The 25,967-nt window shown below is 43.3% G+C and overlaps 2 protein-coding genes across 3 annotated transcripts in view; one reads left to right on the forward strand and one right to left on the reverse strand.

Moving 5' to 3' along the window:
• Positions 1 to 25,967, forward strand: part of LOC136617429 (zinc finger protein 300-like) — a 1,148,901-nt gene that overhangs the window by 574,029 nt on the left and 548,905 nt on the right. The gene's annotated exons all lie outside the window — the stretch shown is intronic.
• Positions 18,204 to 25,967, reverse strand: part of LOC136617674 (zinc finger protein 300-like) — a 186,700-nt gene continuing 178,936 nt past the window's right edge. For both annotated transcript variants that reach the window (XM_066594277.1, XM_066594278.1), the window contains one exon: positions 18,204 to 19,523. In XM_066594277.1, coding sequence (XP_066450374.1) covers positions 18,457 to 19,523 — 1,067 coding nt within the window. In that variant the 3' untranslated portion in view covers positions 18,204 to 18,456. The remainder of the gene's footprint in view (positions 19,524 to 25,967) is intronic.

The following is a 25,967-nucleotide window of genomic DNA, read 5'->3' on the forward strand; positions in this document are numbered from 1 at the left end:
CTTGTTCAAAACTGGTTCAACGCGTTTCTGTCTCATACAGACTCATCAGGAACCTTGATACCAAATAGTGTCATCTGACAATGAAGGTGTAGTAGTTCTTGATAATTCTACTACCTTTCCTCTCTAAGGTTAAATTAACCCATGATGATTAAAGTGCCCTAGATTGTAAAAATGCTGTTAAATGTTCCAATAGGGGGTGCCTATACGTCAGGGTAGATGGACCGATAGTGAGTCGCCCATAGACAAAAAGCATAACACCCTAAGCTTCCCTAACAATAGAACAAACCGAGATAGTTTAGAACGCTGCTCTTCTAATCCGAACTAATCTAAATAAACAAGGCACCTATAGAATGTCAGGCGTCAAGATTGGCGCAAATTACTGAAAGTGCCGAGTAAAACACAGTTATATACTGGAAACAATGTCCAATCCGAGACTGGGCTCCAATAATTTGTGGTAAATGCTCCTGAATCAGAAAAAGGGGGTAAACCCCAATTCGGTTAGAATACAAGAGAAAGAGCAGAGTGGAAAGAGGAGAGCAAGAACAGCAACTCCTGTCTTGATGGTAGACAGGAGTTGCTGTTCTTGCTCTCCTTGATGCTCCACTTTGCTCTTTCTCTTGTATTCTAACCGAATTTTGTGAGGCTTAAATACAATTTTAAATATATTTATCATTAAAAGTTATATTTTAGGGGATACATCCAGTGAATATTTGCTAAAAAAAATTTCTGTATCCCTCTGCCTCTGTGAATTATACTTCAACCCTATTTTGTATCTGTTTTCTGTCAGAAAGTAGATGTAACATCAACTGATCTTCCCTGTGCTATTGGGGAATAAAAGCATGCAGGCTATCTGTAAGCAGAGAGATGGTGAGGGAACACTTAGCTAACTTACATGAATTCAAGTCTCAAGGTCCCGATGAATGACATCCTAGGATACTAATAATAAATAATAGTCTTTATTTGTATAGTGCTAACCTATTCCGTGGCGCTTTTAGAGCACAGGGGAGCTCAAACAGTACAAAAGTTTATATGATATTGAATTATTTGGAAAACATGAGGAGTGGGGGTGATATAGAAGGTACAGGGGCAGGCGGTGGGGCACGGGGGGAACCCAGCAATGCGACGATAACATGTGGTATACAGTCTTTTGTTTTATTAGGAAACAAACGGAATAGGGGTAACACAGGAGGTACGGGACAGGAAGTGTGCATAGAACGGGACTACGTGCCCAGACTATGCCACCTACAGGCTTTTCAGCACTGCTAACATAAAACCCATTTGGCTCTGGTGGTGTTCGGTATAAGCCTCCAGTTGCCATCTATCGGATTCTGGCAAGTGCTTCTGTCAGTCCGTATTTAAAGGGGTTGTGCCGCGAAACAAAGTTGGGTTATACACTTCTGTATGGCCATATTAATGCACTTTGTAATGTACATCGTGCATTAATTATGAGCCATACAGAAGTTATTCACTTACCTGTTCCGTTGCTGGCGTCCTCGTCTCCATGGTGCCGTCTAATTTTCAGCGTCTAATCGCCTGATTAGACGCGCTTGTGCAGTCCGGTCTTCTGCGTGTTGAATGGGGCTGCTCGTGCTGGAGAGCTGCTCCTCGTAGCTCCGCCCCGTCATGTGTGCCGATTCCAGCCAATCAGGAGGCTGGAATCGGCAATGGACTGCACAGAAGACCTGCGGTCCACCAAGGGTGAAGATCCCGGCGGCCATCTTCGCAAGGTAAGTAAGAAGTCACCGGAGCGCGGGGATTCGGGTAAGTACTATCCGTTTTTTTTTTTTCAACACATGCATCGGGTTTGTCTCGCGCCGAACGGGGGGGGCTATTGAAAAAAAAAACCGTTTCGGCGTGGGACAACCCCTTTAATATTACTAATAGCCATCTCAGTGTCTACCTCCCCATACTGTAGCTGTTAATATCACCATCCAACACTGACATCATTACTGTGAGGTTCCTGATAAAATGTCAACATCAGACATGGAAACGCGTCGAACCTAAGAACCATGAACCTAAATGAAGTAATCATTCATGATGTGTGACCTATCATCTATAACATTGTGAATAGACCCCCTCCATAGTTGTACTGATGAGCCTCTGGTCTTACCACTGAGGGGGAGTATTCACTTAATTTAAATATCCGGAGGAATAGGGTTTTATCGAGCTGTACCCACTCCGAGTGATCGGGTCAATCATCTACCGACCATCACTATGTAGGAGTGATCGGGTCAATCATCTACCGACCATCACCCTGTAGGAGTGATCAAGTCAATCATCGACCGACCATCACTCTGTAATTGGTGATTGAGCAATACTCTCTCCGGCTCTTATACCTGGCAGAGCTTTGATCAATCTCTGCACTGATACTAACAGTTCCAATCAGACTCTCATATACTCATGATGGCCAGACTCCTATGTAAGACCTGTTCATCTCATGCGCTTGGACCAAGTATATCTGAAATCGGTCCAAGACCCCGTGAGAGGTCAGTTTAACCATCGGGGTCTGAGAGATCTCTGTGTGTGATATATGTGAGTCTGTTCGTGTAGCCGTGAGATTGTAACCATTATTAATAAAGTATTGGAGTTTTAGTTTGTCTATTACTGTGAAGGGCTCTAGATTTGGGTTATATAGACACTCTCTGCCTCAGTGAAGGGTTCCACATGCAGTACTAGAAACAGGTGCCAATAAGGTTATTTATGTGGACTGCACATAACATTAGATGTAAGAAATTAACACTGCTTGCTTGGATTGAATATCTGATAACAAATACATGTGGCGTGGGGAAACCAGAGAGTGAAAGTACTGAGCAGCCAGAAAGTGCTTGTGTGCGATGAGTACAATGTTGGGCTACGGCACAGCTGGACATGAGCCCTCTGACTCTTAACCGCATCACACAAAAGAAAGGAGAAACTATGATGGACTTTTACATTAGACTTTGGATTGCATGGCTGGAGATGAGTTTAAACCAGACTGAGATAAAAGAATCCTCCGCTGCTCATTTCCAGATGGGATACATTAACTCATCCAGAAGGCAGTGATTCTAGCCAGACCAGGGACTAAGACCATAAAGGCTGGTGACTTGTTGATGGTCTGTTGTTCAGTTGAACTTACACAGGGACAGATGAAGACCCAAGAAGCCTTTTTAGTGCAGGAACATCAATCGCGTTGTGAGTCATTCCCAAAACGTGATAGCCCCCCTAATAAGAGGAGAGGTTCAGCACAATTTAAGTGCTGCAGCTGATAGCAATTGGGTCACTTTGCTCACAATTGTCCGCAAAGCCGCCCACAAAAGGTCCCGGATGGACCTACCAGCCAATGAGAAATTGGCAATTGGGATGTCCCAAACCCCTTAATTGCACCAACCTTCTTGAGGGAGGATTGTCAATCTGCTCCAACTATTCTCACTCTCCCAGGAAGTAAAGCCATGAGTTGCTTTGTGGACACCAGATTTGCCAGATCAGTTTTCAGAGCATCTGATGTACCAACAGAGTTTCTTTCAGGAGTGGTGGAACATAGGATAGGACTAGGAGGTAAAGAAATGGAGTTATAGGAGATAAAACAATTGACTGCTACTTTACATGACACCCAAGAAGTTGGGGGTAGATTTTTGGTGTCAGAGACCTGCCCAGTCAAGACTGTCCATTACGCCCAAACAATGTTTTGGGGATCTCTAAAGGTCCACTGCCTCAGCTCCAGCACTTAGCCTCCCCAATTATGACATCCCCCTTCAACCTAGCATTAGACATGTGGGCATGTACAGTTCTGAATCCAGTCTCATTGCTTCCACTGAATTCAGGAGAGGGGAAAATAGAAATAGAGGGTGAACATCAAATGCATAAATTGACTTAAAGTCAATCGAAAATTAGACCAAGGGTCTTGAAAATTTTGTTGAAACTCCCATTGCTAATGCAGATTTAAAGTTTTTCAAAAAATGGCTCCAGATACCCTGAAAATGGACAAGCAAAACAGGCATATAGTGGAAACCAACAACGAGGTGATTCTACTGCAACCACTCTCTCCTGAGAAATCTTCTGAGAAAAAAGAGCAGATGGTGCTTGCTGAAGCATGTAAACTGGATGAAGGGAAGACTGTGAATGCCCACACCGGCTCGAGGCACACTTTTGGAATCTCATTCAATTTCGCAACCTTGTGGCGAGGTAGAAATTTTGTTGGATTATCCAGAATGCAGAAGCGTTGTCTCCGTTGTACAAGACTTTAGCTCTTCCCAAACAGGTAGCTATCATCCAAGTCTAGGCTCAAACTAAGGAGACAACTCCTAAGGCTCTAGGGAACCTAAGAGTAGATGCAGCAGGCAAGGCAGCGGCTTGACTCTCCTTGGATAAGGTAGGAGCTGTTAACGTGCTTGCACCTGAAGTGGATGTGGATATCTCTCTGTTGTCTATTTTGCAGGCACAGGCCTTAAAAAGAGGAGTGGCTGAGAAAGGGTGCAGAGCCTGGAAAACCCCTGTGCCTCCCCCGAATGCTCTACTCTACTATGTCACATTTGAGCTACGGACCAACTCACCAGTCAAAGGAGATAATGTGTGGTGTAATGTCTTCTGCTTGGATTGCCCCAGGGCTCAATAATCCTGTGACCAGGTTTGTGCAAGGATACATGGCTTTTGTACAACAAACCCAGGCAAAGTTGCCAAAGTACCTCCTCGCTGTTGCTTCAAGGACAGACTACCCGTTCCAGCGATTGCAGATTGACAACATACAACTGCCTAAGGTACGTGTGTTGCAGTTTGTGTTAGTTTGCATAGACCTCTTCTCAGGATAGCTGGAACAATGGCCTGTAAAAAATACCAATACCAAGACTAAGAAATGGATAATATAAGTAATTTGTAGATCTGGTTTACTAGAAGTCATAGAAAGCGATAGAGGTCCACATTTCACTGGTCAGATACTTCAGGAGATCCTACAGGGATTTGAAATTACTCAAGTGTTTCACACTTCTTATCACCCACAGAGTAATAGTAGGGTGGGAAGATTGAATGGCACCTTGAAGCTGAAAATACAGAAAGCCATGGTGGAGAAAGGAGAACCATGACCAGAATGTCTGTTGTTAGCTCTCTATTCACTAAGAACCATCTTCGAGGAAGGAGGCTCCTCAAAGCTTTGCACAAAAAGCTTTAGGCCTCATGTCCACGGGGAAAATCAGATCCGCTGCAGATTCTACATGTAGAATCTGCAGCGGGTCCCTCCTGCCCCGCGGACATGAGCGCCGAAAATAAGAATTTAAAAGTATTTACCATCCGGCGCGGGCGGAGAAGATCAGCTGTTCCTCACGGCCGGATCTTCATTTTCGGCCGGCGGATGAATTCCTGACGCCGGCGGCACGTCGCCGGCACGTCGCCGACGTGCCGCGCGCATGCGCCGGGCACATCCGCCGAGCCGAAGCAAGGAAGATGCGGCCGTGAGGAACAGCTGACCTTCCCCGCCCGCGCCGGATGGTAAATACTTTAAATTCCTATTTTAGGTCTCCCGCGGATCCGGACGGCTTCCATAGGCTTCAATAGAAGCCCGCGGGAGCCGTCCCCGCGGGAGACCCGCACGAAAATGGAGCATGGTCCGGATTTTTCCATGCTCCATTTTTTTTAAAATCCCTTTTATTGACGATCCGCGGGTATTTATCTACCCGCGGGTGGTCAATGCATCCCTATGGGATGCGGATCCGCATGCGGGAGATCCGCTGCGGATCTTAAATCATATTTTGCCCGTGGACATGAGCCCTTAGCAGAAATCTAAGCCTGAAGGCTAGTTCACACAGGCATATTACATGCTGAAAAGAAGCCATTAATTTCAATGGGTTCATTCACATGTGCGGTCCTGTGAAAAAAAACAAAACACAGCATGTCCTATTTTGGTGCGTATCACCCACCACAATATTTGGAAGCTCAAATCTTGGATCTAAATGAGTGACTGACAACACTGGGCTCCATTGACATCATGGAAAGGAGTTTGCTGCTCACAGAGCAGGCACTTGCTGGGGTAGAGGCGGATGGTAGTTCGGAAGTGCAGGGGGAGCAGGCAGCTAGATGGGTGACAGATAGAAGGAGGGGTAGAGGGAAGAGAACCAGGGAGGCTAGTCCTGAATTGGCACAACCCAACAAGTCCGTAAGTTGACAGATGAGGGGGATGCTGTCAGGGTACCAGGGAAAGCAGAAGTCGGGGGTCCCTGCAACGTAGCCCACAACCCCTGTCCCTGCCTACTTGCCTCCACTCCTGGCTAACCCCAGGCGGGCAACTGGGCGATGGTCCCTACACTGGCTTGGGGAAGTGATGGGAAAAACCACAATCCCTGGAAACAGAGAACGAATACATAGACACACAAACAACCACAGCAAAGGATAAGGGAAAACAGCAAACCAGTCCAGGAGCAAGCCAAGGTCAAGCACTAAAAGTCAGTCCGGAAAAACGTAGTACAGAAAGGAGAAAACGAAGTCAGGTCAGCGGAAAAGCCGAGGTCAATACACCAATGATCAGGAATACAAGGTAACGCTGGTGGGTGCAAGGAAGCCTATACAAACACTGGCAGTGTATGGAGGTAACTAAGGGGTTTAAATGCTGTCAGAGCTCCCGCCCCGACATCTGATTGGGGCGGAGCACCTGACAGCAGCAGGATAATCAGAAAGTGCTAAGAGAACCTCCCTCAGCACTAGCAGACCAGACTAGGTCAGCAGAGATGCAGCAGGCTGCCATGGCAACAGGAACATGGCGCTGGGCAGCAGCCGCCATGTTCCTAGCACTCCTGCGGCGTATCGGAGCCACGCGGCCAGGAGTGGTGACCAGCGTCGGAGGCCCTCTGCGCTGCACACCCGCCATAGGAGCGACAGTGTCAACAGTGTGGGCACGGCGACCCCAATAGCCGCCCATCCTGATAGATGCCATTACAGAGCCAACACCGCTGCAGCACAACATGCCCTCTGAATGCCAGGGAGATGACTGCTCCAGTGAGACGGGGACGGGGAGCGCAGGGCAGGCTAGACAGGTCCTAGTGGTTGGGGATTCAATTACAAGGGAGACAGATAAGGCAATCTGCTACAAAGACCGGGATCGTCGAACGGTGTGTTGTCTGCCTGGCACTCGAGTTTGACACATCGTGGATTGGATTGACAGATTACTGGGAGGGGCTGGTGAGGATCCAGTGATCATGGTGCACATTGGCACCAATGAACAAATTAGAGGTTAATGAAGGACCCTCAAAAACTATTTCAGGGACCTAGGATCCAAGCATAGGGCAAGGACCTCCAGGGTAGTTTTCTTGGAAATACTACCTGCACCACAAGCTACACTAGAAAAGCAGCAGGATCTTAGGGAGGTAAACAAGTGGCTCCGGAGTTGGTGTAAGAAGGAGGGGTTCAGGTTCCTGGAGAACTGGGCTGACTATTGTCGGCTACAGGCTCTACCGTAGAGACGGGCGGCATCTTAATGGGGAGGGTGCAGCTGTGCTGGGGGAGAAGATGGCTAGAAGGCTGGAGGAATGTTTAAACTAGGGACTGGGGGGGAGGGCAAAAAGAGAAGCAGGGGGTAGACAGTGTAGATAGCAACCTGGGTCCAAGTAATGGGAATGGGGGTCGACCAAGGGGTGGGGTTAGTACCGTTAGAACTGACAGAACAGCCAATAGTATTATTAGCACAATTAATATAATGATGAACAACCATATAAATTGTATGGCAACGAATGCAAGCACTCTGAGACTGTGATCGGTAAAGTGGGTGAGCTTGAAGCGAGAATGACTGATGAAAATTAAAATAGAGTAGGAATAATGGAAACATGGCTTTTTGATAAGTGCGATTGGGCGAGAATCTACAGGGCTATAATCTCTTCAGAAGAGACCGTGGGGAACAGAAAGGGGGAGGGGTATGTCTGTACGTTAAATCGTACTTAATGCCGAGGCTACGGGAGGATATAGGGGCAGGAGATGTGGAATCTCTGTGGGTAGAAATACAGGGAGAAAAAACAAACTACTGATAGGGGTTTTCTATAGGACACCAAAAGCAACAGAAGAAACTGAAATCTTATTAAGGCAGATAGAAGAGGTGTCAAACCGCAACGAAGTAACTATCATGGGGGACTTTAATTACATGGATATAATTTGAGAAAACAAAACCTGCAAATCTCACAGGGGTGATAAGTGCTTGAGAACAATTAAAGATAACTACCTTACCCAACTTGTGCGGGAGCCAACGAGAGGGAGGGCCACTCTGGACTTAGTATTAACTAACAAACCGGACAGAATCACAGGGGTGCAGGTGCAGGGACACTTAGAAAAAAGTGACCGCAATATAATTCATTTCCAGATGTCAATCAATAAGAAGCCTCATCAGGGAGCGACAAAGAAACTAAACTTTAGTAAAGCAAAATTTGATCAGCTGAGAACTACTATCGGTAACATTAATTGGGACAACATCCTCAAAAATATCAGTACAGAGGACAAATGGGAGGAGTTTAAAAGGATCCTAATCACCTCATGTGAGCAGTTCATACCCTTTCAAACAAAAGAAGTACAAGTAGAAGGAAATCAATGTGGCTCGACAAAGCTGTAAGGGGGCAATAAACAAAAAAAGAAAGCGTTCAAACTACTAAAACAAGAAGACAGCGAACAAGCGCTAAAATCATACAGGGAAAAAAATATGTAAAGAAAAAATCTAGATTGCTAAGGAGGAGGCTGAAAGACTGATCGCCAAAGAGAGCAAAAACAACACGAAACTATTCTTGAATTATATAAACAGTAAAAGGATTTGTACTGAGAGCGCTGGCCCTTTAACAAATAATGCAGGAGAAATCATAGAAGACGATGGGGGGGAAGGCAAACCTACTGAATAGTTTTTTTTCAAGTGTATTCACAAATGAAAAAGAAATGTCACACGAGATACAGGGGAATAAAATGAACCCCCCGCTACATATTGCACGCCTAACACAGGAGAAAGTGCAGAGCCAATTAAAGAGGATTAAAATCGACAAATCGCCAGGCCCAGATGGAATACACCCAAGGGTACTAAGGGAACTAAGTGATGTGATAGCTAGGCTGCTATTTCTGGACACTATTGAGACCGGGGTTGTACCTTTGGATTGTCGCATTGTCAATGTGGTTCCAATATTCGAAAAAGGGCCTAAAAGAGAGCCTGGTAACTACAGGCCGGTAAGTCTCACTTCAATAATTGGAAAAATATTCAAAGGGGTTTCTGAGAGACGTCATCGAAGAGTACCTAAAGGAAAGCAACGTAATAACTCCTCACCAGCATAGGTTCATGAGGGGTCGATCATGTCAGACCAATTTGATCAGCTTCTAGGATGAAGTAAGTTCTAGGCTGGACCTGGGAGAGTCTATTGATCTCGTATATCTGGACTTCTCTAAAGCATTTGACACCGTGCCACATAATAGGCTGATATATAAAATGAGAAGCTCGGATTGGGTGAAAACGTGTGTATCTGGGTAAAGAACTGGCTCAGAGATAGAAAGCAGAGGGGGGTAATAAATGGTTTGTACTCTGATTGGGCCACAGTCGCTAGTGGGGGCCACAGGGTTCAGTATTGGGCCCCATCCTTTTCAATATATTTATCAACGACCTGATAGAGGGGCTGCACAGTAAGATATCAATATTTGCAGATGACACAAAATTATATAAGATAATTAATAAAACGGAGGACAATGTGCGGCTACAAACGGACCGAGATAAGCCGGGGGCTTGGGCAGAAAAATGGTGAATGAAGGTCAATGTGGATAAATGTAAAGTTCTGCACATGGGCAGGAGAAACAGATGTCACCAATATACACTAAATAGGGCACTGCTAGAGAAAAGTGAGATGGAAAAAGACCTGGGGGTACTAGTGGACTGTTGACTAAACTGGAGTAACCAATGCCAGTCAGCTGCTGCAAAAGCTAATAAAGTCTTGGGGTGCAGTAAAAGAGGTATAGGGGCGAGGGATGAGAACATTATCCCCCCACTATATAAGGCACTTGTCAGGCCCCACATGGAGTACTGTGTACAGTTCTGGACACCGACGCTTAGGGAAGATGTTGCAGTGCTTGAGTGGGTCCAAAGAAGGGCAACTAATTTAAGAAATTAAATGGGAGGACTAGAATACCCAGAGCCCCAAAATTGGGATTATTTAACCTGGAAAAAAACGGTTAAAGGAGATGTCTCATGAAAGCAAGTGGGGTTATACACTTCTGTATGGCCATATTAATGCACTTTGTAATGTACATCGTGCATTAATTATGAGCCATACAGAAGTTATTCACTTACCTGCTCCGTTGCTAGCGTCCTGGTCTCCATGGTTCCGTCTAAAATCGCCTCTTCTGGCGATTTTAGATGCGCTTGCGCAGTCCGGGTCTTCTTCTTTCCTCAATGGGGCCGCTCGTGCAAGAGAGCGCTTCCGTGTAGCTCCGCCCCGTCACGTGCCGATTCCAGCCAATCAGGAGGCTGGAATCGGCAATGGACCGCACAGAAGCCCTGCGGTCCACCGAGGGTGAAGATGTCGGCGGCCATCTTCACAAGGTAAGTATGAAGACGCCGGACCGCGGGGATTCGGGTAAGTACTATGCGTTTTTTTTTTTTTGATCCCTGCATCGGGTTTGTCTCGCGCCGAACGGGGGGGGCTATTAAAAAAAAAAAAAACCCGTTTCGGCGTGAGACATCTCCTTTAAAGGGTGATCAAATAACTCTATATAAATCCATGAGGGGACGATACAAGGATCTCTCCATGATCTATTTATACCCAGGACTGCGTCGGTAACAAGAGGGCATCCGCTACGTCTAGAAGAAAGCAGGTTTCATCACCAACACAGAAGGGGGTTCTTTACTGTAAGAGCAGTGAGACTGTGGAACTCTCTGCCTGAGGACGTGGTGATGGCAAAATCTATAGAGAAGTTTAAAAAGGGGACCAGAAGTCTTTTTAGAGTGCTATGAAATTACGGCATATAGACATTAGGTGACCAGTGGGGTTGTTGATCTCCAATATTGATCCAGGGATTACTCTGGCTGCCATTATGGAGTCATGAAGGAAATTTTTCCTCCAAATGAGCAAAATTGGCTTGCTGTTTTTTTTTTTCTTGCCTTCCTCTGGATCAACAAGGGGGGAGGGGGGAAGGGGGGGTTGAAACAGGCTGATAGATGGACATTGTCTTCATGAAGCCTAACTGTTACTATGAAATAGGCTATCAAAGTGACTGGGCCAGGAGGCATGTTGTCATGGCACATAAACTGTTAAGTTTCAGAATGCAATAAGTGTACGTATTTCTATTTTGATTGGACTATTGAACCTTACATAGAGACTAAAACCTATGCTGTGTAGTCTCGGAATTACGGATTAAAAGATAAGAGAAGTCAACAGAAAAATAGCAATACTATACTGTGTTGGATTAAGACATAGTTAGTCAACAGAAATAGACTATAATGAGATAGCAATACCGTGATTGCAGCTATTTCCTTGTCTAGACGAGCCTTAAGAGCTTTGAGACTTTTGTAGATGTCAATAAGCATTATAATAAATAATCTTTGTAACCTTTGTAATAGTAACCTTTGTATGATACTGCCCTCTTTCTTTCTGTATAAGACCTTGCAATGTCTTCAATTAAACAGAATTCTTTTGGGTTCTCAGGAGAAGAGTCTTTGTATGACACAAAGTGTTTTGCGTTATTCATAGATACTGCTAGCAATCTCCTCATCACAGGCTTCCATATCTACCAATTTGGCACCTGGCAACGAGGTCATCAGATCGGTACCGGTGTGGTCCGATAACAATGTGTATTCAGTTTTTTTCCTATTTGCATTCCCAGAGCCATGACTTTATGATTTTCCCGTCGGCTGCCGTATAAGGGGTGTTTTTTGCAGGACAAGTTGTATTTTTCATGGCATCATTTTTGGGTCCATATAATGTATTGTATAACTTTTATTATTTCTTCTAGGGGGTTCGGGGGAAGGAAAGAAATTCTGCCATTTGTTTTCTGGATGTCATTTGTATGGTGTTCCGTGATAACATAACTTGTATTCTCTGGTCGGCACGATTCCTGCCACGTTTATACTTTAAGATTTGGTTTTGTGTCGCCGCATTCCAAGAGCCACAACTTGTTGTTTGTGGGATGAACTCTGCTCTTCATTTATCCACTTTTTGGGATTATGTAACATTTCAATTAAAAGATTAACAAAATCCGCAATTCTGGCCTGCTTTTTTCTTTACCAGTGTTCGCCGTCTGGTATAAATAGTTCTGCAGGTCGGTATGATTACACCAATGCCACGTTTATATACCTTTGTTTTTTTGAAACGTTTTCACATTTAAAAAAAATGTATTTCTGTAAATGTAAATAAGCCTCGTGGGGCGCAGAGTGACAAGGCAGCAGTATGCAGTCCTAAGCTCTCGCTCACAACCTGAAGGTTGTGAGTTCAATCCCTGATTGGTTCAGGTAGCCGGCTCAAGGTTGACTCAGCCTTCCTTCCTCCGGTAAAATGAGCCCCCAGCTTGGTGCGGGGGAAAACATAAATTACCTGAAAGTGCTGCGGAATAAATTGGCGCTATACTAATAACAAGTCTCTCCCCCTTATTTCTTTTCATGGCTGAATTCAAAATGCCAAACCTTTCTCTGGTCTTTTTGTCAATGGCGCTGTGTGAGGGCTGAGTTGTACTTTTTAATGATACCATTTGTTGATCCGTGCGGCGTTTTGGTCACTTTCTATTCCATTTTTTGTAAGGCAAGAACATTGGCTATTTGCACCATGGTTTTTTCACAATGTACAGCGTGCAGGTTAGATAATGGACGCATTTCTTTCTCTGGGTCATTATGAATGCAGCAATATCATCGATGTGATTTATTTTTTTACAGTCCTCGAACACAGAAGAAGAAGGGCATCCGGCGGTTCCCAAACCCATGAGAAGGGCGTCCAGTCCCCGAACACGGGAGAAGAAGGGCGTCCAGTCAGTGACATTGGCCCATAGATACTTGCCCTTGGCTAGATTCTAGGAAATGAGACTACAAATTAGCCACAGATATTATCTAGCTCCACTATGGGGATACCAAATGAGCATTTACACAACCCCAGACTGCTTCAAATGTAAAGTGCCAAGTACAAACCTATACCGCGCCTTGTGGAGGTGTCCTCTTATATGGGCCTATTGGTTTATTATGAATCTGTCCTTGTACCACAACACATTTAATGAATTTCTGCCCACAGGAACCTCTTTGGCCATTTTGGGGTATCTAGACCCTAATAAAAATGGCTGCTTGACGGGAGCAAGTAAACTGCTACACTTCATAGCCGCAGGATTAAAGGCCATTTTACAGACAGGGGGAGTTTTCTCCAAATGTTGTCACAGCGAGTTAGGGACAAACTTGAAGATTGTTTTCATTATGATCCTGGTTTGAGGAACAAACAAGGTTGTGGGATCCACCCATCAGGGGGCTTTGGTGGGATCCACCCATCAGGGGGCTTTGGTGGGATCCACCCATCAGGGGGCTTTGGTGGGAAATATCCATGGCCATCATATACACTCCAAAAGGAAGTCTAATGTGATCTCCTTCTCGGACGGACTCTTGGAGTGATGAGTACCACCGCCCTCCCTCTCCCTGAGGGACGACAAATCCAATAATATCGTGATACAAGCAGCTCTTATGTTTCTTCCAAGTGTAAATCGCGTCTGTTTGAGTCTTGCAGCAAATTTCTACTATTGAGATAACTCCACATGTGCTCACTAGACATTGGGGTCACCATCGTGAAGTCATTGTTAGACTAAGGGCTCATTCACTGAGTGTCTTGCAGCATTGTACACTCGCTTTGCCGGCAGAGATGGCGTACGGGCTGTGATTGACCCTGCGCATGCCCCGGACTCTGACGCCACACACATGTGCAGTATGACTTTTTTACTGTTTCAAATTCTCCGCTCTGTGCAGAGCAGGGCTGCATATTTACATGCTGCCCCTTTGTAATGCCTGCAAATGGACAGTGTGATTGGCTGCGTATAATATGCGGATAGACCATGCTGCGATATATTTCTCCTGCGTATCATACGCAGTATCCACTCGCAGTCCAAACGCTGGTGTGAATTGACTTTCATTGTCTCCATCCACTGCGCATGGGAAATACGCGGTGACTATACGCCCATGTGAATGAGCCCTTAGAATGGCTTCGGAAGAGTTTTCTGTGATTGAAGCAAACAATAAAAAGTCCCACCTTGTCTTCATGTGCTGCACACCTCAGTTCCGCTAGCAAGTATACTCACAAGCTGTTGCCATCCAGCTACTTCTGGCTCTGACAGACACAAAACAATCCAATTGCAGGAGTACAGCTTTTTGTGGAAAAACTTGCTTTTTATTTTCTTTTGGTGCTTGAACAATACAGAGAACGCGTTTTGGTTATGAAACCTTGTTCACCTCTGACTAACAAATGCATTATGCAGACCTTAAAAAGGTTTAGTGCAAATAAGTGAATTAAAAACATATGTGCAATTAACCCATGGCAGTCTGTTACTTCAACTACCAGAGCTCGTTCCTCCTGCAGGAACTTGCCCTGATCATTTTATATATGCATGACATATTATATAGCATATAAGAATAGCATATTCATATACTGAGCGCTCCGCTGAAAAGAGTAAAGTATGAAAACAATACATCATTGTTATAGAAACAAAAGGAAAATAACCTTTCTGACAGCAACATTAAATCAAGACACAAATTATTAGTATGGGATATTACTACCAGCGATATATAGTAATCAATAACGCTACACCATACACTTCAGCATAATGGGGTCATGTTGGGATAAATATGTGTTAGTTGATAAATAATAATTATTACAACTAATAAATGTATAAAAGGTCCGTTTTATAATTCATTCCATTAGGGAATCTTGTATTTAAGTTTAATATCCAGAACGCTTCTCTTTTGAACACTTTATCCGGGTTGATTGTTCCTTTCTTTTTATTTATGACCTTTTCAATTCCAAAAAATGAAAAAGTATTTAAACTACCTTTATGCTTATCACAAAAGTGTTTAACCGCACCTGAACTGTTCACATTATCCTTTTTGATGTTACGGATGTGTTCATTGATTCGGGTCTTCAGCTTTCGTGTAGTGCAACCTATATAATTCAAGTTACACTCTCTGCATTGAATCATATAAACTACATTAATAGTGTTGCAGTTAATATAATTACAAATTTTATACTCTTTATTATTGTCGCTGTCAGAAAAGGTTTTTCTCCTATCAGCTAAATGGCAAACAGTACATCTGGAATTACCGCAGCGGAAAAAACCTTGAAATTTCATCCATTGCGGTTTTCCCTGATTGGAGGAAAAAGTACTAGGTGCTATCAGATCTCCCAAATTTTTACTTCTTTTTGCAACACACTTAATTCCCTCATTCAATATCTCATCGACAGTATCATCTTGTCTTAAAACAGGCAAAAATTTGAAAAACATTTTTTTAATCTCATAAAAATTTCTGCTGTATGCTGTAGAGAAAACCATTCCCTTACTAATATTTCCTTTTTTGCTTATACATTTATCCTTAAGTAACTCTTCCCTGCTGACTGTTTCTATTTTAGTACATGCCTCATTCAATAATGGCTGTTTATAACCTCTCTGATACAATCCTATTTTTGATGTCCATTTTTGCTGCATTAAATGAGACATCATCAGAGCAGGATCTTTTTGCTCGTACGAGTTCCCCTACAGGAATAGCTTTAATAGTGTGTCTAGGATGACCACTGTTTGCATGTAGTATGGTGTTACCCGCTGTTATTTTTCTGTATAATTTGGTCTCTATTCCTTTAATACAATCACCTTTCAGGGTTAAATCCAGAAATGGTACTTCCACGTCACTATGCATTACAGTAAACTGTAAATTAACAGAATTATTGTTGATATAATTTTCAAACTGACTGATTTGTTCGTGCGCCCCATTTCGTTCCAGACCCTTATTCCAGATAATTATTATATTGTCAATGTATCTCGCATACCACACCATGCGACCAACAAAAGGATTATTGTGACTAAAAATAAAGGAATCTTCCCACCAACTCATAAAGAGATTGGCTATAACCGGAGAAAATTTAGATCCCATCGGGGCTCCGGAAATTTGTAAGAAAAATTGTTGATCAAAGGAGAAAAAATTATGCGTTAACAAAAATTCGGTAGATAACAAAATAAATTCCTTCAGCTCATTACTGTAATTACTAAAATTCTTTGTTAACGCATAATTTTTTCTCAAAAAACATCAAAAAGGATAATGTGAACAGTTCAGGTGCGGTTAAACACTTTTGTGATAAGCATAAAGGTAGTTTAAATACTTTTTCATTTTTTGGAATTGAAAAGGTCGTAAATAAAAAGAAAGGAACAATCAACCCGGATAAAGTGTTCAAAAGAGAAGCGTTCTGGATATTAAATTTAAATACAAGATTCCCCAAAGGAATGAATTATAAAACGGACCTTTTATACATTTATTAGGTGTAATAAATATTATTTATCAAGTAACACATATTGATTCCAGCATGATGCTATTATGCTGAAGTGTATGGTGTAGCGTTATTGATTACTATATATCGCTGGTAGTAATATCCCATACTAATAATTTGTGTCTTGATTTAATGTTGCTGTCAGAAAGGTTATTTTCCTTTTGTTTCTATAACAATGATGTATTGATTTCATACTTTACTCTTTTCAGCGGAGCGCTCAGTATATGAATATGCTATTCTTATATGCTATATAATATGTCATGCATATATAAAATGATCAGGGCAAGTTCCTGCAGGAGGAACGAGCTCTGGTAGTTGAAGTAACAGATTGCCATGGGTTAATTGCACATGTGTTTTTAATTCACTTATTTTCACTAAACCTTTTTAAGGTCTGCATAATGCATTTGTTAGTCAGAGGTGAACAAGGTTTCATAACCGAAACGCGTTCTCTGTATTGTTCAAGCACCAAAAGAAAATAAAAAGCAAGTTTTTCCACAAAAAGCTGCATTCCTGCAATTGGATTGTTTTTTCTGTGATTGAGCTGTTTGTATGCTGAAAGGAGCCATGGCACTACATATTTACCTGACTATAGGTTATACTGCTGCACTGGAGATGTCATCATGGGGTCACCATGTTGGGTTGCGCTGGACGGGGGGATTTCTCAATTTATTCTTCTTTTGCATTGTTCCAAAATCACAAAAGTTTCAATATTTAAAAAAAAACTAAATTGAATGTATGTAGCGCCAACAAGTTCCGCAGCACTTTACAAATCGAGGGAAACCTAGACAAAATAAGCCACAACATGCAGCATTAAAGAAATACGTTGATGGCTTCAATGACGACTGATCGTTTGAGTTGAACTCGTCCATTTTCGTCGGGGCAGCTTAAGGCTTATAATCCTGTATTTCCATCAGTATCTTGGATCAGTAGTTGTCAGATGAAACTGAGAGCGGAACATAAAGTGGGATGAGAAGATTTACATGTCCTCTCTGTTTGGATCCTGTAGTGCAGGGGTCCCCAACTCCAGTCCTCAGGGACCCCAACAGGTCATGTTTTCAGGATATCCTATGGTATAATTACATCACCTGTGTAACACTGAGGGAATCCTGAAAACATGACCTGTTGGCGGTTCCCGAGGACTGGAGTTGGGGAACACTGGGCTAGTGGGTTAGGCTTATAAATACAAAATACCGACCTAAATACACAAGTGTAACGGGGGCCTTACAATAAATGCCTGATGGACATTGCTGTCAGCACCCGGAGCTCAACACACAGAAGGAAACGGCAGATTTGTGAACTTTTTTAATAAAGTATTGCAAATTCAATCACTGTTTTTGATCAATTCCATCACCTTTTTATCTGTATATCCTTTGTGACCGACAGCTGATACGTCCATGTTCTAAAACAAAGGTTCTGTTAGTTCTCCGTCCCTCTGGATTCCCCTGCAGTCTGGGTGGTTTATGACCACAGTAATAGGAAGGCTCATGAGGACAATTCAGGGTCGCTGCTCTGGAAGTAAACCAGGATCTTCTCTTCTTGCTTCTATCCACAATACTTTTCCTCCATGGCTCACGCTCACAGGTCACCTCAGGTACATAGAATTTGGGCGTTTGCCAGAGTCGTGTTGCTTCCACCCCAAAATAATAAGTCTTATTGGATGTTTAATGTCTGTCAATAACTGATTGGTTAAAAAATGTTCTGTCTTGTATCAGGAATCGGTTTATGCTCTGTGTCAATTCAATCCTTGTAAAACATTTTCATATGTAAAAAATCAAAACTAGTTCTCATCTGTGTGACTAATCTGATGATTTGTAAGCTTTGCATTAGTAATAAAACAATCCCCACATTCTGCACATGAATACAGTTTCTCTCATGTATAACAAAATTTGATTCATCTGCAAAGCATTTCCCACACGACTAACAAGGATCTGGTTTCTATGTGTGAATCTGATCAAATTTAAAATGTGATTTCTTTGTAAAAAATTTTATAAACAGAATGTCAAAATGGTCTCTCTTTGGTGTGAACTCTTTGATGTCTATCCAGATGTGATTTGCATGTAAAAAATTTCCAACATTCATAACATGTAAATGGCTTCTCTCCTGTGTGACTTCTGTCATGTTTAACAAGATCTGATTTATTTGTGAAACATTTCCCACATTCTGAACATGAATACGGCTTCTCTCCTGTGTGATTTCTCATATGTCTAAAAAGACTCGATGATTGTGTAAAACATTTCCCACATTCTGGGCAGGTAAATGGTTTCTCCCCTGTGTGAATTCTCTCATGCACAAGAAGACATGATTTAGTTGTAAAATATTTTTCACACAATGAACATGAAAACGCATTCTGTCTAGTGTGGATTATCTCATGTCTCACAAGATATGATTTTTCTGTAAAGCTTTTCCCACATTCTGAACATGAATATGGCTTCTCTCCTCTGTGACCTCTCTCATGTACAATAAGATGTGATTTATTTGCAAAACATTTCCCACATTGTGAACATGTATACGGCTTCTCTCCTGTGTGGCTTCTCTCGTGTATAACAAGATATGATTTATTTGAAAAACATTTCCCACATTCTGAACATGAATACGGCTTTTCTCCTGTGTGACTTCTCTCATGTTTTATAAGATGTGATATTTGAGAAAAACATTTACCACATTCTGCACATGAATACGGCTTCTCTCCTGAGTGACTTCTCAAATGCATAATAAGACTTGATTTCCGGGTAAAACATTTCCCACATTCTGGACATGAATACGGCTTCTCTATGTGAATTATTTTGTCAGTAAAAAGACCCGAGCTTTCTGACCGTTTTCTACTTCCACCACACTGAAGCCTTTTCCTCCCGTCCTGACCAGCACTTGTGGTAACACTCTGTGATTGGTCAGGAGTAGGTTCCTCATGATTAGAGGGATTATATGATGGATCTGTACTGTGAAGTCCTGGAGATACATTAAGAGGAATGAGGTTTTCTCCTGAAGGGCGCTGCACAATATCTTCATCTTCTACCTTATAATTTACCGAAAACATGAAGTTTCCATCATAGTCCTCACTGGGATTTTCTGTCAGGATTAGAAGTGGATTTCAAGATTTTTTTATGAATCATAAAAGCAGAAACAATTATAAAGCATTCCTATTAGGCTGGACTCACACATGACATTTTTGATGCAGTTATTGAGCCAAAGATAGAAGTCAGCCCAGAAAGACCGAGCAGTCCATCTTTTACAGTTCCCATTCCTTTTGGAGCTGGGAACCTAGGGCCACTTTTACATAGGATGAATGGTTCCTACATAACAGCTTTACTGAGAGCTGATTAGGTCAGTTTCTTGAGGTTACAACAGTGCTGGATGTGCAACTCAGAAGAGAACAGTGTTCTACCTCTAGAGGAGCTGCAGCCACATCCTGCCTCCCATCATCGGCCCCTTCACATCAAGTGATCAGTTCTACTAGAAGTTGTTGAACAATAGCTGAACTGTTCCGAAGCCAGGAATACAAAGTGCACAGTTCAATGCAATCTATGTTGTGCAGCAGAAGAGCTGTCAGCACTGAAAATGAACTGTGCACCTGGCATATTAGTCTGTATGCACACTCCTTCCTGGAGTACCTACCTGAGGGCTATGGCATCCTAGTCTAGGTGAGAGCTGCAGACTAACATCCTGCATCAGGCACTGCAGATAGAGCATTCATAGGTCATCACTCATGGGCTTACTGCCCTGGCCAGTAGGCAAACTGGCAGTACCATCAATACTCGTTTTCCTGGTTTCTGCCATAACTGGCTTTACTGGATTTGAGGCCATCCTTGCTGTTCCCGGGCCTTTCATGATAGTTGCTGTTCTACACCATGAGGGGGGCGCAGAAGGAAAACTGATCTGTGGTGATCAGTCTCTGGATACAGCTCCATGTGCCCAAAAGTAGACACAAGTTGACACTAGTGTATCCTCACATCGTCCATCTTAGGCCATTTGATTACATATATTAATTTATTGTTGATTTTCCGGAAACATCTGCTAGACGTTTGTTTCCGAGAATCTACCAATCTTTCAGTGAAACAATATTTCCTGCTGATGCTACTCATCTCCACCAACTAATCTCAGAATGTGCCTCCTTGTTCTCATGTTTAGTTTCCTAGTAAAACATTTCCCTCCTTAATTCTAATTATACCTGTAACATAAGTAAAAGTTTCCATCATGTCACCCCTTTATCTTCTCTCCTCCTCTAACATATATAAAGGTTTCCATCATGTCCTCCTCTCCCTTCTCTTTTCCTGTAATATATATAAAGGTTTCCATCATGTCCTCCTCTCCCTTCTCTCCTCCTGTAACATATATAAAGGTTTCCATCATGTCCTCCTCTCCCTTCTCTCCTCCTGTAACATATATAAAGGTTTCCATCATGTCCCTCCTCTCCCTTCTCTCCTCCTGTAACATATATAAAGGTTTCCATCATGTCCTCCTCTCCCTTCTCTCCTCCTGTAATATATATAAAGGTTTCCATCATGTCCTCCTCTCCCTTCTCTCCTCCTGTATTATATATAAAGGTTTCCATCATGTCCTCCTCTCCCTTCTCTCCTCCTGTAACATATATAAAGGTTTCCATCAAGTCCTCCTCTCCCTTCTCTTTTCCTGTAATATATATAAAGGTTTCCATCATGTCCTCCTCTCCCTTCTCTCCTCCTATAACATATATAAAGGTTTCCATCATGTCCCCCTCTCCCTTCTCTCCTCTCCTGTAATATATATAAAGGTTTCCATCATGTCCCTCCTCTCCCTTCTCTCCTCCTGTAACATATATAAAGGTTTCCATCATGTCCCCCTCTCTCTTCTCTCCTCCTGTAACATATATAAAGGTTTCCATCATGTCCCCCTCTCCCTTCTCTCCTCCTGTAACATATATAAAGGTTTCCATCATGTCCTCCTCTCCCTTCTCTCCCCCTGTAACATATATAAAGGTTTCCATTATGTCCTCCTCTCCCTTCTCTCCTCCTATAACATATATAAAGGTTTCCATCATGTCCTCCTCTCCCTTCTCTCCTGTAACATATATAAAGGTTTCCATCATGTCCTCCTCTCCCTCCTCTCCTCCTATAACATATATAAAGGTTTCCATCATGTCCTCCTCTCCCTTCTCTCCTCCTGTATTATATATAAAGGTTTCCATCATGTCCTCCTCTCCCTTCTATCCCTCCTGTAACATATATAAAGGTTTCCATCATGTCCGCCTCTCCCTTCTCTCCTCCTGTAACATATATAAAGGTTTCCATCATGTCCCTCCTCTCCCTTCTCTCCTCCGGTAACATATATAAAGGTTTCCATCATGTCCGCCTCTCCCTTCTCTCCTCCTGTAACATATATAAAGGTTTCCATCATGTCCCTCCTCTCCCTTCTCTCCTCCTGTAACATATATAAAGGTTTCCATCATGTCCTCCTCTCCCTTCTCTCCTTCTGTAACATATATAAAGGTTTCCATCATGCCCTCCTCTCCCTTCTCTCCTCCTGTAACATATATAAAGGTTTCCATCATGCCCTCCTCTCCCTTCTCTCCTCCTGTAACATATATAAAGGTTTCCATCATGTCCTCCTCTCCCTTTTCTCCTCCTATAACATATATAAAGGTTTCCATCATGTCGTCCTCTCCCTTCTCTCCTCCTGTAACATATATAAAGGTTTCCATCATGTCCTCCCTCACCCTTCTCTCCTCCTGTAACATATATAAAGGTTTCCATCATGTCCCCCTCTCCCTTCTCTCCTCATGTAACATATATAAAGGTTTCCATCATGTCCTCCTCTCTCTTCTCTCCTCCTGTAACATATATAAAGGTTTCCATCATGTCCTCCTCTCCCTTCTCTCCTCCTGTAACATATATAAAGGTTTCCATCATGTCCCTCCTCTCCCTTCTCTCCTCCTGTATTATATATAAAGGTTTCCATCATGTCCTCCTCTCCCTTCTATCCCTCTTTAACATATATAAAGGTTTCCATCATGTCTCCCTCTCCCTTCTCTTCTCCTGTAATATATATATACAGATAGTCCCCGACTTGCGAACATTCGACTTGCGAATTTCGCTAGTTGCGAACAATCTGTCCTGCACAGTATGATGTCATGCTATGGCTCCCGCCCCCTAATGCTACGGCATTACATCATACTGTGCAGGGACCGGAGAGGCTTCTATCAAGCCTGATAGAAGCCTGTCCGGTCACATCGCGGTTGCTGGGCAGCCGGGGGCCTTCTGAAAGGCCCCAGGGCTGTCTATGCAGAGCGCCTAGCAAGCCGTGCGCTTGATGGGCACTCTGCATAGACAGCCCTGGGGCCTTTCAGAAGGTCCCCGGCTGCCTAGCAACCACACAGCGTCCCGCGATCTCATCGTAGGACGCTGTACGGGCCCCCTGAACGTCGGGTGCAGGCTGTTCTTACAGCGGGCACCCGGCGGCAGCAGTTCCGACGAGCCGCGCCGCTCGGCGGAACTGTTAACACTCTAAATACCGCTGTCAGAGCGGTGTTTAAAGTGTTAACAGTTCCGACAAGCGGCGCGGCTCATCGCAACTGCTGCTGCCGGGTGCCCGCTGTAAGAACAGCCTGCACCCGATGTTGTATGGAGCGGGATCCACCCGCGATCCCGCTCCATACTACTACTTGTTCGACTTGCGAACAAAACGGACTTGCGAACGGGCTCCTGGAACGGAACCTGTTCGCAAGTCGGGGAGTAACTGTATATATAAAGGTTTCCATCATGTCCTCCTCTCCCTTCTCTCCTCCTGTAATATATATAAAGGTTTCCATCATGTCCTCCTCTCCCTTCTCTCCTCCTGTATTATATATAAAGGTTTCCATCATGTCCTCCTCTCCCTTCTCTCCCTCTTTAACATATATAAAGGTTTCCATCATGTCGCCCCTCTCCCTTCTCTCCTCCTGTAACATATATAATGGTTTCCATCATGTCACCCCTCTCCCTTCTCTCCTCCTGTAACATATATAAAGGTTTCCATTATGTCCTCCTCTCCCTCCTCTCCTCCTATAACATATATAAAGGTTTCCATCATGTCCTCCTCTCCCTTCTCTCCTCCTGTATCATATATAAAGGTTTCCATCATGTCCTCCTCTCCCTTCTCTCCTCCTGTAACATATATAAAGGTTTCCATTATGTCCTCCTCTCCCTTCTCTCCTCCTGTAACATATATAAAGGTTTCCATCATGTCCCCCTCTCCCTTCTCTCCTCCTGTAACATATATAAAGGTTTCCATCATGTCCTCCTCTCCCTTCTCTCCTCCGGTATCATATATAAAGGTCTCCATCATGTACCCCTCTCTCTTCTCTTCTCCTGCAACATATATATATAAGGTTTCCGTCATCTCTTCCTCTCCCTTCTCTCTTCCTGTATCAAATATTAAGGTTTCCATCATGTCCTCCTCTCCCTTCTCTCCTTTTGTAACATATATAAAGGTTTCCATCATGTCCTCCTCTCCCTTCTCTCCCTCTTTAACATATATAAAGGTTTCCATCATGTCCTCCTCTCCCTTCTCTCCTCCTGTAACATATATAAAGGTTTCCATCATGCCCCCCTCTCCCTTCTCTCCTCCTGTAACATATATGAAAGTCTCCATCATGTCCCCCCTCTCCCTTCTCTCTTCCTATAACATATATAAAGGTTTCCATCATGTCCCCCTCTCCCTTCTCTCCTCCTGTAACATATATAAAGGTTTCCATCATGTCCCCCTCTCCCTTCTCTCCTCCTGTAACATATATAAAGGTTTCCATCATGTCCCCCTCTCCCTTCTATCCCCCTGTAACACATATAAAGGTTTCCATCATGTCCTTCTCTATCTTCTCTCTTCCTGTAACATATATAAAGGTTTCCATCATGTCCTCCTCTCCCATCTCTCTTCCTGTATCAAATATTAAGGTTTCCATCATGTCCTCCTCTCCCTTCTCTCCTTCTGTATCACATACAAAAGGTTGCCATCATGTCCTTCTCTATCTTCTCTCTTCCTGTAACATATATAAAGGTTTCCATCATGTCGCCCCTCTCCCTTCTCTCCCTTTGTAACATATATAAGAGGTTTCCATCATGTCCACCTCTCCCTTCTCTCCTCATGTAACATATATAAAGGTTTCCATCATGTCCTCCTCTCCCTTCTCTCCTTCTGTAACACATATAAAGGTTTCCATCATGTCCTCCTCTCCCTTCTCTACTCCTGTAACATATATAACGGTTTCCATCATGTCCTCCTCTCCCTTCTCTCCTTTTGTAACATATATAAGAGGTTTCCATCATGTCCCCCTCTCCCTTCTCTCCTCATGTAACATATATAAAGGTTTCCATCATGTCCTCCTCTCCCTTCTCTCCCTCTTTAACATATATAAAGGTTTCCATCATGTCCTCCTCTCCCTTCTCTCCTCCTGTAACATATATAAAGGTTTCCATCATGCCCCCCTCTCCCTTCTCTCCTCCTGTAACATATATGAAAGTCTCCATCATGTCCCCCCTCTCCCTTCTCTCTTCCTATAACATATATAAAGGTTTCCATCATGTCCCCCTCTCCCTTCTCTCCTCCTGTAACATATATAAAGGTTTCCATCATGTCCCCCTCTCCCTTCTCTCCTCCTGTAACATATATAAAGGTTTCCATCATGTCCCCCTCTCCCTTCTATCCCCCTGTAACACATATAAAGGTTTCCATCATGTCCTTCTCTATCTTCTCTCTTCCTGTAACATATATAAAGGTTTCCATCATGTCCTCCTCTCCCATCTCTCTTCCTGTATCAAATATTAAGGTTTCCATCATGTCCTCCTCTCCCTTCTCTCCTTCTGTATCACATACAAAAGGTTGCCATCATGTCCTTCTCTATCTTCTCTCTTCCTGTAACATATATAAAGGTTTCCATCATGTCGCCCCTCTCCCTTCTCTCCCTTTGTAACATATATAAGAGGTTTCCATCATGTCCCCCTCTCCCTTCTCTCCTCATGTAACATATATAAAGGTTTCCATCATGTCCTCCTCTCCCTTCTCTCCTTCTGTAACACATATAAAGGTTTCCATCATGTCCTCCTCTCCCTTCTCTACTCCTGTAACATATATAACGGTTTCCATCATGTCCTCCTCTCCCTTCTCTCCTTTTGTAACATATATAAAGGTTTCCATCATGTCCTCCTCTCCCTTCTCTCCCTCTTTAACATATATAAAGGTTTCCATCATGCCCCCCTCTCCCTTCTCTCCTTCTGTAACACATATAAAGGTTTCCATCATGTCCTCCTCTCCCTTCTCTACTCCTGTAACATATATAACGGTTTCCATCATGTCCTCCTCTCCCTTCTCTCCTTTTGTAACATATATAAAGGTTTCCATCATGTCCTCCTCTCCCTTCTCTCCTCCTGTAACATATATAAAGGTTTCCATCATGCCCCCCTCTCCCTTCTCTCCTCCTGTAACATATATGAAAGTCTCCATCATGTCCCCCCTCTCCCTTCTCTCTTCCTATAACATATATAAAGGTTTCCATCATGTCCCCCT

Source organism: Eleutherodactylus coqui, chromosome 1 (assembly GCF_035609145.1).
Source record: "Eleutherodactylus coqui strain aEleCoq1 chromosome 1, aEleCoq1.hap1, whole genome shotgun sequence".
NCBI classification, from domain to species: Eukaryota; Metazoa; Chordata; class Amphibia; order Anura; family Eleutherodactylidae; genus Eleutherodactylus; species Eleutherodactylus coqui.